At 39.2% G+C, this 17,682-nt stretch overlaps 1 protein-coding gene across 1 annotated transcript in view; it reads right to left on the bottom strand.

The window, feature by feature from the left end:
* The window catches only part of LOC103363475 (diacylglycerol kinase eta), a gene marked incomplete at its 3' end in the record, with an annotated part of 69,649 nt that overhangs the window by 26,382 nt on the left and 25,585 nt on the right, over positions 1 to 17,682 (bottom strand). Inside the window, exons 4-6 of the mRNA XM_008290256.1 lie at positions 16,552 to 16,632; positions 6,609 to 6,713; positions 5,476 to 5,608 (exon numbers count right to left, since the gene is read on the bottom strand). Of these exons, the coding sequence (XP_008288478.1) occupies positions 5,476 to 5,608; positions 6,609 to 6,713; positions 16,552 to 16,632 (319 nt within the window). The remainder of the gene's footprint in view (positions 1 to 5,475; positions 5,609 to 6,608; positions 6,714 to 16,551; positions 16,633 to 17,682) is intronic.

Below are 17,682 nucleotides of genomic sequence, written 5' to 3'. Positions count from 1 at the left end.
ACATTCACACCTATAGACAATTTAGAATCACCAATTAACCTCAACATGTTTTTGGACTGTGTGGGAGGAAGCCGGAGAACCCAGAGAGAACCCACACTGCACGGGGAGAACAGATTTCATATCATAATCTCTCAAAAGAGTTGGTAACTAAAATTTTTAATCAATGCAGAGGGTCAGTTCCTACAATATTTGCCTCTAAAATATTGTGGAGTAGAAGCAGAAAGTATCACAACATGGAAATACTTCAGTGACGTGCATCAAAACTGTGCTGAACTACTTGAGTAAATGTACTCAGTTACATTCCAACTTCAGCCGGAGTTAAAACTGCTCCTGACTTTTAAAACTTTACAGTCCGTCCTGTTACGTAACATCTATGGAGGTTCTTCGTGTTCGCCGGAGGACGACGAGCCTCGACTCTAATGTGCTTAATGCTCTGCTGCTCTGAACGGCGAACGGGAGCCAAATGTAAATGCAGCAGGAACATTTTTTTTTTTACGAAGATGTGCAGACGGATGGAGGCGACTTGTTCCTCCGCTACAGATGAAGCACTTAGCGGGCTCATGAATAATGTCTGCACTCTGGGGAACGTTGCTTTCCAGCCGAGTCCAACTCACACACACAACACACACACACACACACACACAACACCGTCATTAGGCAGATATACTACAAACTATCATATCCGGGAGCAACAATCAATGCTTCAATCTCGTGCACCGCTAAATGCTGTTAGAGAGCATTAGCAGAACATTAGCAGAACTCGGAGGACGTGATCCGGCTGCCTGTTAATGGCCGAGCGTTTCGGCAGCCAGACTGGAAGGAAACACCGCGTCTAGGACTGAAAACCGAGACAGAGAGGCAGCACGGTGTGTGTCTGTTTGTGTGCGTTTGTGTGTTTGCAGCACAGATCGATGGCCGCTGACCGTCCTGCAGGAAATCGAAGGGAAATTTAAGCCGCGTTTGATTGCTGTGAAACTGTTTGGCTCTGGAAGTTTAATAGAGACGCCTCTCTCTGCTGCATCCTCCACTTCTCTTTGATTTGCCTGTAAAGCATCAGCAGCAATCAACTGGACAGCGTATGTGCTCAACATGGATCTATAGTTTGATCTAAGGGCCCATGTGTTGCTCATTTACAGGTTTATTATTTTACTTGTTGGCTCTTACATGCTTTAAACCAACGATCCAAGCAGTTCCCGGGCTCGCCTTGTTTGTAGGAGTAACATGTTCTGTAAATCAGACTTTTAGGGATGAATATGAATAAACACCTCTGGAAAAAACTTCCAAATAAAGACAGGAAGATAGCTGGAAAGGTTGGTGCATGTAAGTGCAATCGCAGTTTAAATATTTGGCCGGATGAGGTTTTAGTGCTTTGAAGTGCCAAGTCACTCCTGTCAGGGCTCGTTTTTAATTTCTGAAGTTATGATATTTCATTTAAAAAAAAAAAACAAACTCTTTTTTCTACATGTCACCTTTAAAAATTGCCAAATAACTATCAGCACAGAACCATTCAGTGCATATGTAGTCTGAAAACATGAAGTCTTTACCAGGTTTTTTGCCCCTGTCATATTTCCATCCATCCATTATCTATACACCGCTTAATCCTCACTAGGGTCATGGGGGGCTGGAGTCTATCCCAGCTGACTCAGGGTGAAGGCAGGGGACACTCTGGACAGGTCACCAGTCTATCACAGGGCCACACTTAGAGACAGACAACCAAGCACACTCACATTCACACCTACAGACAATTTAGAATCACCAATTAACCTCAACATGTTTTTGGACTGTGTGGGAGGAAGCCGGAGAACCTGGAGAGAACCCACGCTGCACGGGGAGAACATGCAAACTCCACGCAGAAAGATCCCGGGTGTCCTCACCGGGACGCGAACCGGCGACCTTCTTGCTGTGAGGCTAACCCCTGAGCCACTTTGCAGCCCCCTGTCATATTTTTACTCACACATTGTTCACTTCAACATAAAGTTCTGCATCTCTATGGAAATTACTTATGTGCAGTTTAATACCAAAGTCATTTAAAAAGAAAAATGAAAGTTGTATTTTTTTGATTAATTATTTGCCAAAAAAATTGAAAAAAAAAAAGGAATCAACATGTACAACATTTTTCCAAATGCCCCCAGGTGTTAGCAACACTGGAACCAACTGGTTGATGTCGCATTCTGCAGATACTTTAGAACAGGGGTGCCCAATCCTGGTCCTCGAGAGCCCCTATCCAGCATGTTTTAGATGTTTCCCTCTTCTAACACACCTGATTCAAATGATCGGCTCATCATCAAGCGCTGCAGAAGCCTGATAACGATCCTGATCATTTGAATCAGGTGTGTTGGAAGAAGGAAACATCTAAAACATGCTGGATACGGGCTCTCGAGGACCAGAAGCACGCTTTAAGTTCTAAAGCACCCCTGCTTTAGAACTTACATGTTTTGTCAACCTCTACAAACTCGGTACATCAAGTCCAGAAACATGTTTCACCATCAGGCTGAATGTATCTTCCAACAACTTATTCATCTGTACACCGTTTTTTTTTAGCCATGCTGCATTCATTTTAACGCTCAAATCTAATTTTATTTCCCTTTCAGCCTCTCTCTACTGTGTAGACGCTGCCTGCAGTTCAGTCGAAAAGCACTGAATTTGGACTTCTAGTTTTTCGCAGAATCTGGTTGATTTTTGGTGTGTAAAGTAAAGTGACTTTGATGAAATGTTGTCATTTTAAGCTTGGATTTTGTTAATCTTCTCAACTTAACTGATGAGTGCACGGACCATTAGAAAGCTGAAAATCTTCCAACGACTTACTCATCTATATACTGTTTTTGAGCCATGATACATTAATTTTATTGATCTTGTATGTTTTATTTTTCTCTTCGTGTCTCTTGTCGTCTCCTCTGTGAAAACCCAGCCGGCAGTTCAGTCCAAAACTCTCAGAACTTTTGCCATGTGACTTTTGGTCACAGCTGAGTCATTCATGGCTCAGTGGTTGCACTGGGAAGCTTACAGTTTTTAGTTATTACATAATCTTATTAAAGCAACGAGTTTGTTTTTGGTGAATTTTTACATTTTGACTGAAGCAATGTTGATGAACTTTGATGATTTTAAGCTTAGATTTGCTCAATTTTCCTGCTGTCACCTGTGAGGAGTTCAATTTTTGACCATCGGAAAGTTGAAAATCTGACAATTTGTTCTGATTTTACAGTTTCTGGCTGATAAATGGTGTGAATTCTGGTGATTCTTTAAAAATATAACAAGTCTTTCTGGGATTGGGAGGGTTACGAGTGAACAAACCAACTCTAGAGGTGAGCGTGCTTCCATTACCTGCTCAATCCAGCTTTTGATGAAGGTCCTACAATCCCACACTGCATCCTCCTATTGTTGCTACTGATTTAGATGACAACAGCCAGATATCCCTCTAATGAGTCCCCTCCCTCCAGCCCTCTGTGCTGTGGATATGAGAGGCCTCGCTGTAGAGGATAATGAGCTCTGAGTGGAGAGGCTCTTACTGCCTTCACACCAAGCCGACCACACATGCATCGGCTGAAACACACATGCACACACTCGCAGGGGAACATTAGCAAAATCAGGACACCAGGATATGCAGATGGTGCCGACGAAAAGATGCAAAGAACGCCGTCGAGCGCCTTCCCCTAACGCCACACCTCGCTGTTCTTTCACAGATGAGGTGGCGTCATTCGCGAGATCCCTTCACACTTTATTCCCTCTTAAGGGCAAACGGAGAAACGCTGAGAAAAGCTAGTGTGAGTCAACGCTTATCTAACACACAATATGACTTAAAAGCATATGGATGCGGTCACATGGTGGCGTCGCATTAAAGCCTGCTCGCTCTTTTCACTCCTTCTACTTTAATAGTTCGATGGGCCGCGGCCGATCTGCTCCGCTTGGACGGACATTCGTTAAAAACAGAAAAACTTCTCACATCAATGACTCATAAGTTGTTATGTAACGCAGTCGCACACCTTCCCAAAGTGCCCACAGACCTGCCAGCTCTCCGGCTCCGCAGGTCCAAATCGACTTTAAAACACAGAGATGAGAGTTTTATCTGCAGTACGAGCCGGTAATGAGATGCAGAAACGGAGTGAGAGCTGCTTCAAAAAGTCAACAGATTCGAGGCAGTTATGTAAGAAAACACTGCGTTTCCAAAAAAACAAGTAGCTTTGGCTCATTTCAAACTGGCGTGTTTCCCATTAATGCGGTTATTGTGGCTGTTTGTTGTAGAGATTTGGCCGAGCAAGAAGCACAAGCACAAAATGTCGACGCATGCCGCGACAAGAAGTACAGACTTTTACATAAATTATTACACAGGTTTGATTTGGAGTTTAGTTGAAAGTGAACATTTTGGCCAACTGACCGACTCAACCTGCAAATTCATCTGCACATTCTGCTTTGCTTACACGTGTGAGGCTTTGGTTAGCAGCTGTCTGTGCTGCACAGGTTGTTGACAAAGAGATAAAATGGTTCATGCACGTTTCTGGATTGCAAGAATCTGCCCATCCTCATTCTAGTTCCTATCATCAGCAACGCTTTTTCAGCTTGTCCAGGGATATTTCAAGACGTTCCCAGGCAAGACACGATACGTAAACTCTCTGGCAACTTCTAAAGTCTCCAGAAAACCTCCAAAGGAAGCCACCTAGCAACTAGCTCAGCAGAGACTCCACCCCGAGCTCCTCTCACGTCCGTTTAAGAATAAAGTTTTCTACAGCTGCTGCACGATAAAGACAGACTCTAAACTCTAACAAAAATATGGAGGAGCTACGTATGTGTTTAGTCAACAAAGGGAGGATTTTGTGCATCTTGTAGCTTCAAAACACTCGAGTTGTGAGATGGAGTGCAGGAGGACAGGTGGTGGAACTGTACGTCTCTGGGAATTTTAGGTGCAATGAACAATTTAAATGTTTTTCTGTTCATGTTATTTTATTTATTATTGTAGCAAATGCAATAAGGTGGTTCCTAGTTTCTCCGAGCAACTCAACCCACGACTTTAACATCAATAGATGCTCAGTGAGCTACAGTCGGTTGAATACATGAGGTTTGAGACAAATAGTTGTTGCCATGAAAGAAGAAAACACTGGAAAATGATGCTGACATATTGATTCAAACACTTCTTCTGGCTGCTTCTACGCAGGTGAACGGAACCAAATCTATGGATTTTGCAAAATAATCAAAGTCATCTTAAACAATTGTAAACAGACGCTTTGGAGTCGTCAGAACCGCAACATTTCGCTCCCAGATTGTCGAATCAGACAAACACAACAGAACATTTTAAAACTTAATAAACATGTAAAAGTGCTTTTTTTCTCCACTAGCACACTTTGCTTGCCTGAATCTCTATGCGGAGGCTACAGAGTTTGGACGAGCTGTAGGGCCACCTGAAGGGAAATCCACCAGATTGAAATGAACTCTTGACATTCACCAGTGAGCATGTGCAGTGCTGTGCGCGACAGTGTTTCTTACCTTCGCAGGAGAGGCCGTGAGACGTGACCCCAGACAAGCTATCTTTACAGACGTTGCAAAAGGTGGGCCGTGCATGGGAGCAGGCGTACCAGTTGTGCATCCCTGAGAAATGTTCCACATTAAACTGTGCCGTCTGGCGAAGGAGAAGTTAAAACAGGTTGGCAGCCACAGAAAGGCAACACAGAATACACAATGTACTGCAGGTTTGCATGAAAAATGACATTTACAAATGCTAAATATTGACATTCAACACCTTTTTCAGGGCTAGCTTTCCCTCATAATTCACTTTTTTTTCTCGCTGCTCTGTTGGAAACCTCCTGATAACTTCGCCTGGAGCTGTCGGAAAAGAGCCCAGCGGGAGAACCCCTCCGCTCGCTGGCACTCGTTAGTCTGTGATTTGACAGAAACTCCACCTGGTCAGGAAAACGTACGAGGCGAGCCCAGTGTGGAGCTGCTGCCAGTGTGGGCGTTGCGTCTGCAGCAGTTGGCGCAGCCCTTCGGATGGGTTTCGTAATTGTAACAGGTGCTTGTAAAACTGGGACACTGGCGTCCAAACAGTGGCACAAAAGGACAGTAATTAAATGCTGTTGTGTTGACGTCTTGTGCGTGTTGTGAGCTGTGGGGTTGCTGCTGCTGCTGCAGTGCGGTGCAGTAAAGGGGGTGAGGGATGGGGTCTTATATAAGATTTCCCCTCTTCAAATCAAAGACATTAAAATGCAGCAGCCCTCTGCCACAGACCGGTGCTGCTGGATTTAAAGGTGGGATATTTACAAAAACCAAAAGTCAACAGTTGTGTTTTTGTGTGATCTGGAGAGTGAAAATGGGTTAAAAGGAACTGAGCTCCTGCAGGTTTGGATGTTTTTATTGGTTGGGATGGTTTTTTTTGTCTCTGCAGCTACATGTGGGTCGATTCGTGCCTCCGCATGTGATCTGGGGCTCCCAAATCTCAGCACAGAAACTTGGGAGCCACCGAACATGCAGCTTTCATCCTGATCCAACCACACATCTGATCATTTCTGTCCAAATCTCCAGTTCAATTCGTTTGATCTCTATTGTCGCTGCAGCTGCCTGTCTTCCTCTTTCCTCTGCCACACATGCAAACTGTAAAATGTGCTCCTTCAGGGGTCTCTTACCTCGTAGTGCTCTCTGGACTGGACGGACTTCAGCGAACTGATCCAGTCCTCCATCTCTTTCCTGTTCTCGGCGCAGAGGATGAGCCTACGGAACGGAGTGATGACCTGCCGGGAAGAGAGAGGAGGTTCTGTTACAGTGATGCTGAAAAGACGGATAAACCTCCTTCAGCCTGCGGTGGCTCTGAGAGGAAAACAGCGATCGGCTTCGAGGATAAAGCGACGAGGAGCCCCCTCCCTCTTTGTCTCTCTCTCTCTCTCTCTCTCTCTCTCATTAACTGAAGCTCTCTCACACCTTCCTGAGTTTTCTACGGCGTTTCTATCCTCCCCTCCTCTCTGCTCGTCTTCATGATGCTGTGAGGAAGATGTGCGCTGACAGGCGAAGCTGAGAGCCTGCTTCCTCTCCGCATGTATATGTGTGTTTAAAGGACAGTCCCTGTAGAAAAGCCTACAGACACTCTGCACCCTTTCAACGCCGCCATCACTTATTTATGCTCCTTCATCTCTTCTTTCTTTCCAGCCCGTCGTGTCCGCATCTCGTGTCCGATCACATTAGACACGATTAGACACACGAGACACAATAACCAGGTTTCCATCAACTGTCAGACGGATTTAAAGCAAAGTTTTGAAAAGGGTTGTAGAAAAAAAAGAAAGGAATGGATTTAAAGAAGAAATAAAAAACAACACTAATGCTGTAAAAGCTGAACATTTTTAAGCATAATGTCTGATTTAATGTTTTTTGTTTGTTTGTTTTTTAAATTATGCATTAACAGCCATATAAAAAATACTAGAACTGTCAAAAGCTTTTACGTACTAATTAGTATTTTGACAAATAGTCATTTGTCTTTTTTTCAATGTTTGGCCATAAATTTACACTTTTTTTAATTTTCTTTTTTTTCTTTTTTACTGTGAAAGAATATTATGTACTAACACTGCACTGCAGATTTTCACCTGTAATATTTTAAACACTTTACTGTTATTTTACAAACTTACAGATAATAACTCATGAAATCATGAAGAAAAACTATTAATTAACACGTTGATCATAAAAGAAACAGCCCAATACTGTCCAAAATCTATATTTTAACAAATAGTAATTTGTCAGTTTACAATGTTTGACCATAGATTTACCCTTTTTTTGCTTCCTGTAAAACAATATTGTAAATTTACAAATAATTTCTGTTTTTAAAAATATTTTCACAGATATTTTGCGGATTTTTTCCTGTTTTTCTAAATTACAAATAACCAGTAAAATCACACACACACAAAAAATAATAAATTACATGTTGACTGTAAAAAAAAACAAAAAACAAAAAAACTAAGAAACAAAAACAACAGACCAAAACTGTAAATAATGTCCACAACCAAAATATGTATTTTTCTAAATAGATTTTTTTCTTTTATAACATTTGAAGTAAATTGATTTAATCTTTTAATGTAAAACAATATCGAAATGTACAAATACTTGCAGTAAAAAAATAAAATAAAAAATTCAACTGTTATTTTACAGATTTTTCCTATTTTGCTGAATTATAAATAATTAGTGGAATCACAGAAACTGTCCAAAGCATCCACATCAAAAATCTTTATTTTTCTAAATAGTAATTTGTCCTTCTACAATATTTGACTGTTAAATTTAAAAAAATAAAAATAAAAAAAATCGAAAAATCTTTTTGTAGAGAAAACATGAGTAATTATACAACATATCATTGTTACACATATGAATCTTTGTAAAATTACAAAACTCATACTTCTTCTGCTAATTGTCATAAATTTGATCTACTTTGTGAAAAATATTTACAGGATGAAACTTTATTTTATCTAATAACAAAAAACTGGATACATGAAAATGTTCTTTATATGCCCATTATTCATTTATTTATTTGTTATTTGATTGTTTATTTACTTTTTTTACTCATTTACAATGATTTTTTTTAATGTTATTTCACACTAGACATTTAAATTTCTCGTCCATTTATAATGATATCTTTGTGTATTTTAAAAGTCACGGGAGTAAAATTATGGATTTTTGGTTGGAACACAGATTGACCGGCAGATGGAGAGCTGTGCTTCTTTTAATGTCAGTAATAACTACAACGGCCTACATGAGATGCCGAGAGATGCGATATTGAATAGATTTGGACCCTTTAAAATCTAAATTTCGATCATTCCTACAAATCTATCAGTCCTCTGTAACATTTTTTTTCACACCAGAATGCATCTTCAGCTGTTTAATGTCTGATTTATATTTTACATCCAAGGTGCTGCTATTTCTCTCTGATCTCTCCAAGGTGACCCCTCATGCAAATTTTCATTTCCTCTACATTTAATTACTTTAATTGCCTCCTATACTCGTCACTGCAGAGTTTTCATCATGGCTTACTGAGGACAGACGTTGTCGCCTCATCACATCTCTCTCGCTCACCGTTTCACTTTGTGTCTGATAAAACAGCCTCATTTTCCACCTGCTTTGATCCACATATTACAGTTTGGGTGCATTTTGCTGCAGTAGACACCTATGTTTGTTGAATTTCTATTTCTTTCCTGTATATTTTTCTTTATCCATTTCTATGAGCCAAAAATGAACAATCTGGGCGGTAACAGTGACAGAAAAATGAAATAACTGTTCAAGGGGATGCAAAACTATTAACATGGAACAAAAACCACGATAAAGATGTAAAATGACCACAAACTTTTACTTTTATCTAATTTTTCATTTCATTTTCATCTGTGTTTTGACTTTCTACCTCAGAAATTGCCAGCGTTGCTTTCTAGCCTTATTCTAGCAACTTATTTTATTTCAGTAACGAATCACACTTATTCCTTATTGCTTTATAATTTTTTAGGCTCTGAATTTCTTTTGTTATTTTGTTTTTGTTCTTTGAGATTAATAAAGTTTATCTCGTTTCAACTCATCTGGTTCTTCTGATTTTCCAGGCTTTTCCTGAATTGCACCTGTTTTGCGGTCGATAAAGAATGAAGAAGCAGCTGAGGCTTCAACCAGGTGTGGAAAAACAGCAGGTGCACAACAAACACCCGCGTCACTGCCAGTGTGTGTGGTGTGAATAAGCCTATATACCTGTGTGTGTGTGTGTGTGTGTGTGTGTGTGTGTGTTTGAGCTACATCTGCTGCATCGCTGCTTTTCTTTCTGCATGAAGCTACTGTTGCAGCCGCCATCTGCTTGACAGACACATGTTGCCGACAGACAGAACTCGATACTCAGCAGGTTGTGTTGTTCAGAGGCCGTCTTTAAACGACTAAACTAAACCTGACATGCTAAACCTAAAGATCTGTGAACGTCTAGTGCTATATTTTGGCTGTGGGTTAATACATACAGACATAAACAAGCAAACCCTCTGAAAGTATCTGAATTTATTTGTGTTGAAGTTTGGTTCAGTCTTCATTCAAGCTGCACTTTTGAACAAACACAATCTATTTTAACTCTGGTCTAAAAGTTTTGGAATCTGATAGTTGTCTGGGTTGAACCTTATGTTTCATTGTGTTTACACCTTTTAAAACTGACAGATGTGTTTCTGAGGGAGGAAAACAAACCAGCAATGTTCCTATGTGCTCTTTTAAAGCACCATTTCTTCAATAATTGTCATTTAGGTCACTTTTCATGCACAAAAAGTTTTTAAAACGTTGATGTGGTACCGACTGGGATGAGACATTTGCAGATGTTTGCTGGTGTTTTAATCAATTGTACTGTAAACGTTATGTTTAGAGAGCTAGGCTAAGTTAAGTTAAACTCAATTAAGCTAAGCTTAATTAAGTTAAGACAGAATAATGGAAATTCTTGATCCTTGAAATTCTTTATAAGGAAAATTTGGAAGGACACCAGCACATGTATATTTGACAGAAAGGCTGAAAGCGAAAGAAAAGTTCATCTAAACCTGTTCCGAGTTCCTCTCAAAAATCCTCCTTTTATGTTTTCATGTTAAAGTATTTGTTATTAGTGACTAATTCTTCAAACCTTTCCAGAAAAAATAAAGATGTAGATGTTTTCAGTGACTTTTGGTGGCTCTTAATTTTTCTTTTTTTTCATTTTAGTAATTGATCTTACAAGTTGCGTTACTCTTTTGTCTGTTTTAGTATTTTACACAGTTCTATTTTGTTTTACTGCTTGATTTTATAAGTTTTCGCTGTCAGACTGGTGACATGTACAGCACGTTGGTTGTTTCATAAATAAAATGTATTTGGTAATCCTCAATATAAGTTCTTGCAGTAGAAAAAAAAAAGAAAAATTAAACAGAGGCTGCAAAAAGTCTGACATCGACCAATCTCAAAACCGCTTCTTTCATTTTCCTGCCACCACTGTAATGATTTCGATGCTACTTAAAGATCAAGGTTACTATGATCTGAGATAAGAGCTGAATGAAGACATCTCGAAATAAAACAAAACACAAAAACACGTCACTTGCATTCAAGGCTTCAACAGCAGATTAATTACAGCGGAGGGAAACCTGTAAGCTGCACCCGTAAAGCCTGATCAATCACCTTAATCACTGTTGTAATCAATCTGACCCAAGACCTCTAATCAATAATCAATCCACCCAAACGGAACTCTACACAAGAAGAAGGAAAATCCGAGAATTTCTCCGTGATTCGCGGCTGCATGGACTTTGGTTGCCCTCGTTTCACATTAAAGCTAATCACGTTAGCGTTCTTCCTCCTTTTTTAAGTGACGACAACAACCAACAAATTACTGGGAGCGTTTGGCAGACTGTGTTCACATGAATCCGCTCATTGCTCTGCTGAGAATTCCATGTTTTTCTCTGCCTCTGATCACAAAACAGCTTCTGTAATAATCGGCGTGTAGTCGAGAGGCAAATTGATCCCTTTGGACATAGATGCAGTGTGCTGTGTCTGGAGTGGGGTAGCCATAAGGATAAGGGTGGTTGCCAGGGGAAACAGGAGCGGCTGTTTCCAAAAATGACTCGAAGGCATCCCTCAAGCGCGGAAAACCTCCGCTGATGACTGGCCTTCAGCCGCGAACGCATCAGGTCAGAGTCGGTGGAATGACAGGAGAAAGCAGGTCGAGTCATTAGTTGTTTTGGTTGAGCTGGAAACCAAAGATGGAGCGATAACGAAGGAAGCTCAGGAGCTCTGGGAGCTGCAGCAGCAACAACACACATGTTTGCTTCAGGAGAAACACTGCAGGTGAACAACCTAACAACAGGGTTCAATCTTCTTTTAAGCTAGTGTGGGTTAATGTGGGTTAATACAGATGAGGCACGAGGAGCGAACCGTCTGAAGCACTTAAAATCTACATTTGTGTTTAAATGTGGTTTCATTTTCATTTAGGCCACCATGATGAATAAAAACCATCCATGTTACTAAACTCTGACATGTTGAAACTAAAGATACGAGAAGGTCTAGTTGTATATTGTACCTCTTGGGCCCTGCTGTGGGTTAATACAGACAGACATGTGGCTAAACAAGCAAACCTTTGTGTTCAATCTTCATTTAAGCTACAATTATGAACACACACACTCTATTTTAATTGATTGTCAGAATGTGAGTGCACATTAAAAAAAACAGCTTCAGTCTAACCGGACAGTTCTGTAATGTGATTGTTTTTGGTTTCTTTTTTTTCTGTATAGCTTTAAAACCTGACAGATGTGTTTCTGTGGATAGTAATCTGTTTGCTAAACACACCAGCGAGGCATCATTTCTTCCACAATTGTCATTTTATTCATTTTTTTTTGTGCACAAAATCACAAATGTTGGGTCTGATAACGAGGTCTGATCGGTCTAATAATAGATTCTTAGTGACGTATTTGCAAATGTTTGCATGTGTTATATTTAATTACACTATAAAAGTTAAGATAGCACACGGTATTGAAGCACACCAGCACATTTATTACTTTTATTAATCTAATGGACTCGTCTAAGTGTCCCTCAGACACATGGTGCTGCAGGGAAGACACTACAGATGAACAGAGGAACATTTTTAACTAGCAGGTACCAACACAAAGTTATTCTAGTTGATTTCTTACCATAAGAAAATGCTCTTTTGTAGTAGAAGATTTCTGTTAAACTATCTACACCTTCAAACTGACCAGTGGGTTTGAGGCGGCTGATGTTTTAAACCTTGCAAAAATTACAACCTATTTTACAATCAGATACAAAGAATTTTCAGGTTTTTTAAAGTTTTGTTAATCAAATCTTCATCAAAATGACTGATTATCTACGTGTCTCATGTTAAAAACAGACTCATTCCAGCTCATTCCACACAGATTCTGTAAAATAAAATTTAACTCTCGAATCCAAATATCCAAAGGTGCTACCAGTACAAAAGAAACAGTGGCTAATGTAGATATTTGACTTCTTGCATCTTTACAGTCTCTACAGACTTGCTGTTTTTCCCACGACTCTGTACATTAACTGTAGAAAGATGTCTCATCATGCTGAATGTACCTTCTAGCAACCTGCTCCTCTGTATACAGTTGTTGAGCCATGCTGCATTTATTGTACTGATCAAGTTTGTTTTACTTTACTCTCAATCTCACGCCGAATTTGTGATTATACTACTCTACACAGCCTGCAATTCAGCTGAGAAGTCCACACATTTTTGTTATGTGACTGTTGCTTGAGTTACATGGTGGCTTGGTGGTTAGCACCGTTGCCTCGCAGCAAGGAGGTCACCGGTTCGCGTCCCGGTGCCTTCACCCTAATTCAGCTGGGATAGACTCCAGGCCCCCTGAGAGCCAAGTGAGGATTAAGGTGTGTATAGATAATGGATGGATGACTGTTGCTTGCAGCTGAATGACTTTTTGGTTGGTGTTTTTTTTTTTTAGGAATCAAATGGAAACTGTTCATTTTAGGTAAATTGTTGAATGAGACATGTAGAAAAAAAATGATTTGTCATCATTTTAAAGTTAAATTAGGCTAATTTTCCTGATTTATATCAAACATGCTTAGTCTAAACACCATAGAGTTCGTCTGATTTGACAGTTTCTGGCTTTGATTCATTTGTAATGTGAACAATGTTGTGAGATCAAATGTCTTTCAAACCTCCTGATGGGTTTTGGGACTCAGAGGGTTAAAAATATAATATGATATATATGATAATTGACTGAAGCAAACAGACAAAGTGCAGTAAAATAAACACCTACATGTATATTCTTAATATTTTCTTTCCATTCCTCTGAACACATCTCGCCTTAAAACACATCAACCACACAACAAACCAGAGCCACAACACGAGAGCTGCTGTGAATTTTCCTTAAGATTCATGTCATGTATTCATGGCGGGCCGTAATGAGGGAGTCGATCCAATGAGCAGCAGCGATCCAGCGGGAGAGGCGGTCGCTGCTGCCCAGTCTGCATCCAGTTTAGGTGTCGGGTTGGGCTGAGCCGAGTCCCTCACGTGGACCTCAAGGTGCTGCCGCTCTGCGCTACAACAGCAGCCTCATCGTGCATTCAAACAGCGCGACACTGCACGACCGGCCACACGCACTTTGAACACAAAACGCACACAGAGCGAGCGAGACGTGCATCCTCTGCTTTACCCCCACAAACATGGCTCGTGCATCACATTTGCTGCATTTTTTTTCACTCCTGTGCATGTTTACAGTCTCAGATAATGAATTTATAGCACCTACACAATTGCCTTCAATGCACTGCAGAGGAACAAAACACTGTCATTCATTCTGGGTGAAGCATCTGCACACATCAAACTACCCAAACAAGCGACACCAACCTGCATAGAGGAAGCCAGCAGCATCACTCATCCTCAGGGGAAGCGGACAGACAGAAAACAACAGGACAGACAGACAACAGACTCAGCAAAGACTCTGCAATGCCTCCTGTGCAGCAGCGATCTCCCCTCTCTCCCTCTCTCTCTGGTTTGTGAAGCTGCTGTCGGTGTTCGTGACTCCGCAGCAGCTGCGGGTGAAGCAACATTCAGCGTTACCTTCGCTGCTTCTCCACGTCTCGGATGCCCCCCTCCGTGTCCGTCCTCGGAGCTCTAACTCGCCTCCTCCTCCTCCTCCAGCCAGGCAGCGTTCAGTCCTTGTGACATCACTCCAGGATTTCCTCCGCTGCACACTCTTTTCTGCGTCATCTCACCCTGCAGCCGTCCCCCTCCTCCTCCTCCTCCTCATTCATTATGCATTTCTGCTTTTGCCAACTTCCCTTTTCTGAAATCTCTTGCACACACACACACATGCAGCAGCAGCAGCAGCAGCAGCAGCCGATCTCATTTATGAATATGTTCAGACGTTAATCCGATCCAGGCACTCAGTGGAGCGTTTCAAGACGGTGGCTAAAAATAGCCTCGTGTTCTCCTCCAGCCTGTTTCTTATTATAGCAACCAGCGGGGAGACATTTATAGAAAGGACGGGCCACTACGAGCTCCTTCTGTTTTCATCCTCATCATCACGCTCTTGTGTTCGTCTCCCTGTGTCCTCCCACGTTCACCTCGTCTCCCTGAACAAGCCTTCATTCACAGCAGCGTCGTTTGTGGATGTGACGAGCAGCAAAAGCAGAAGAAGCAGTAAATAGAACAGCTGTTTATAGAACCAGGACGGCGTTTTCAGGGGAATCACCATCCTTGAAGGGCAAATCTTGATTTCATGGAAACCAAACTCTGACTAATAATAATATTATTAATGATATTAAGTCACTGGATAAAGTAATTAAAGGTTAATTAATCGAGGTGTTTGGTCTGAAAAATGTCAGAAAATCAGTGATGGAAAATATTTTGTCCACAACCTAACGATATTCAGTTTACTGTCATAAAGGAGTTTCGATGTTTTTGGGTTTTTTTTTCTTGAAAATTTCTCAATTTTCTTACATTTACCAGTTAATTGATTAGAAAAATTGTTTGACTGAATTTAGTGAGCATGTTAATCAATATTTTTTGTTGTATTTTAGATGTTATTAAAAAAAAAAATCTTAATGTCCACAGTTTTTCTTTAAAATTATGGTAAATATCAGTGATTTTATTTTTTATTTTAATGGAATTGGACAGCCAAACATTTCCAAAAAAAAGACATTGATGTGGACATTATTAAAGTTTTGATGTGTTGTTGTTTTTTTTGTTTGTTTTTTTAAAATTATTTTTATTTTATTTTGCAGTCAACATGAAAATTATTATTACTTTTATCGGTGATTTCACTGGCTATTATCTGTGAGCTAACAATATATATATATATATATATACATACATACATACATATATTCGTTATTAATTATTAATTATTATTTCTCTTTTTGTTGTGAATTATTAATTCAGTTCTTAATATACTTTTTTTTTTTAAATAATGTATTCAACATGATTTAAATACAGCACAAAATCTTATCATTTCACAGTTAAACATTATGAAAGACGGAAATTCCCTTTATAAAAATACTAATTATTGGTGTGGACTTCATTGGCTGTTCATTCTCTTGTTTTAATTATTAACATGTAGATAAATGAAAAAGAAATTACGAGATATTATTTGTAATTTAACAAAACTGAGAAAATCAGTTAAACAGAGGGAATTGCTAAAAAAAAAAAGTTTGAAACTGGTAAAAAAAAAAAAAAGAGAGAGAGAAAACATTCTTTTTTTTAAACAGCTATTACAATACAGTAAAGTGTGGAATTTTACGATCAAACATTTTAATCATATAAAACTTTTTATAATTTTAGTTTTGTTTTTTTAGGATTAGTTAATCAGTACAATGACTGTAAATAATTTTTCATAAAATGTGCTGAAATTTACTAAAAACTGTTTTTAAAAAAACAGATTTTTTTTTTTGTACAGTGTACCAGTCGTTAATTTCTTATATAAGCGCCCCAGCCTCCAGACTCGAGCATCCCACCGCTGCAGTACAGCCGTGCAGCCTGCAGAGCTGATGCTGAGGCGACACACTCAGTCTCATTGTTCAACACGTGCCTCTGTGTGACCCACAGTGTTTCTGAGTGGGTGTGGAAACGCTGCAAGATGCACTCACTGTGAAGCTGTTGTTGACATTCTTTGTGCTGGATTCTGCAACGCTGGCGTCCGAAAGGTCGACTTCATCGAAGATAAGGGACTGCAGGACAGGGGGCGAGTCCCGGCAGGAGAACAGAGAGACAAAACAGAAACAGGAGAATAATTAGATTTAGATTATAGCTTCAGCATGCAGGAGTGAACTTATTATTCCTCTTATACGACTGCATGGAGACAGCGATGTGTCAGCAAAGCAGACCTTAAATGAACAGGTGACACTTCTCAGGATAAAATGGAAGCTACTGCAAAAGTCACAACATACAGTACACAAAAGAGCAAAGTTGGTGTTTAATTAGAAAAATTACACTTTAAAAAACTTTTTACAAGCTTCACATGATGCCAGACGTCCAAAATACCTACAAAGATGAAAAATGAGTTTAATGAATGTCTCATAATATCCTAAAAATGAGGCAATGTAAAGAAAAGCTCAATGAAAAAGAGAGAAACAGCAGATTGTTATTTCCCTCATCGCCCACACAAGTCATGGAGAGCAGGACGCCATAGCTACACTGTAAAAAAAAATTAACAGCTTTATACTTTAAAAGTGTTTTTTAAAAAGTTGTTTCTTACAGATTTGACCAGTTTGATGAATAATAAATAATATCTAGTAAAATAACACCAATAATTAGTATTTTTTAAAAGGATTTTTTTTTTACTTTACAATGTTTAACCATAAAATGACACTTTTTTTTGTTTTGCTTTTTTTTTTACTGTATTTAAATCAGCAAAATATAATGTTTTTTGGTATATATATTTTTTAACTGTTATTTTACAGATTTTCTGTGTTTTAATTACAGAAAATATCGACTAAAATCATGGGTAGAAACTATGAATAATTATAAATAATTTTCACATCAAAAAGCTGTATTTATATAAATGAATTTACATTATTTTTTATTTACATTTATTAATTTTTATTTTATTTTGCAGTTTGAAATGTATGTTATTCACTGTTTTTCTTTATATAGTTTTTAACATTACAGTCTTCAATTTTTTGCATTTTTATTAAGTTTTTTTTTATTTTTTTTTACAGTTTTAGAGGTATTTTTTTTTAAGTTTAATTCTTTTTACAGATGTTAACGTTACAGTATTC

This window comes from Stegastes partitus, unplaced genomic scaffold (genome assembly GCF_000690725.1).
Source record: "Stegastes partitus isolate 25-593 unplaced genomic scaffold, Stegastes_partitus-1.0.2 Scaffold662, whole genome shotgun sequence".
In the NCBI taxonomy this organism is placed as follows: domain Eukaryota; kingdom Metazoa; phylum Chordata; class Actinopteri; family Pomacentridae; genus Stegastes; species Stegastes partitus.
Note: the sequence above shows the minus strand (reverse complement) of the source record. Positions and strands in the feature narration are given on the sequence as shown.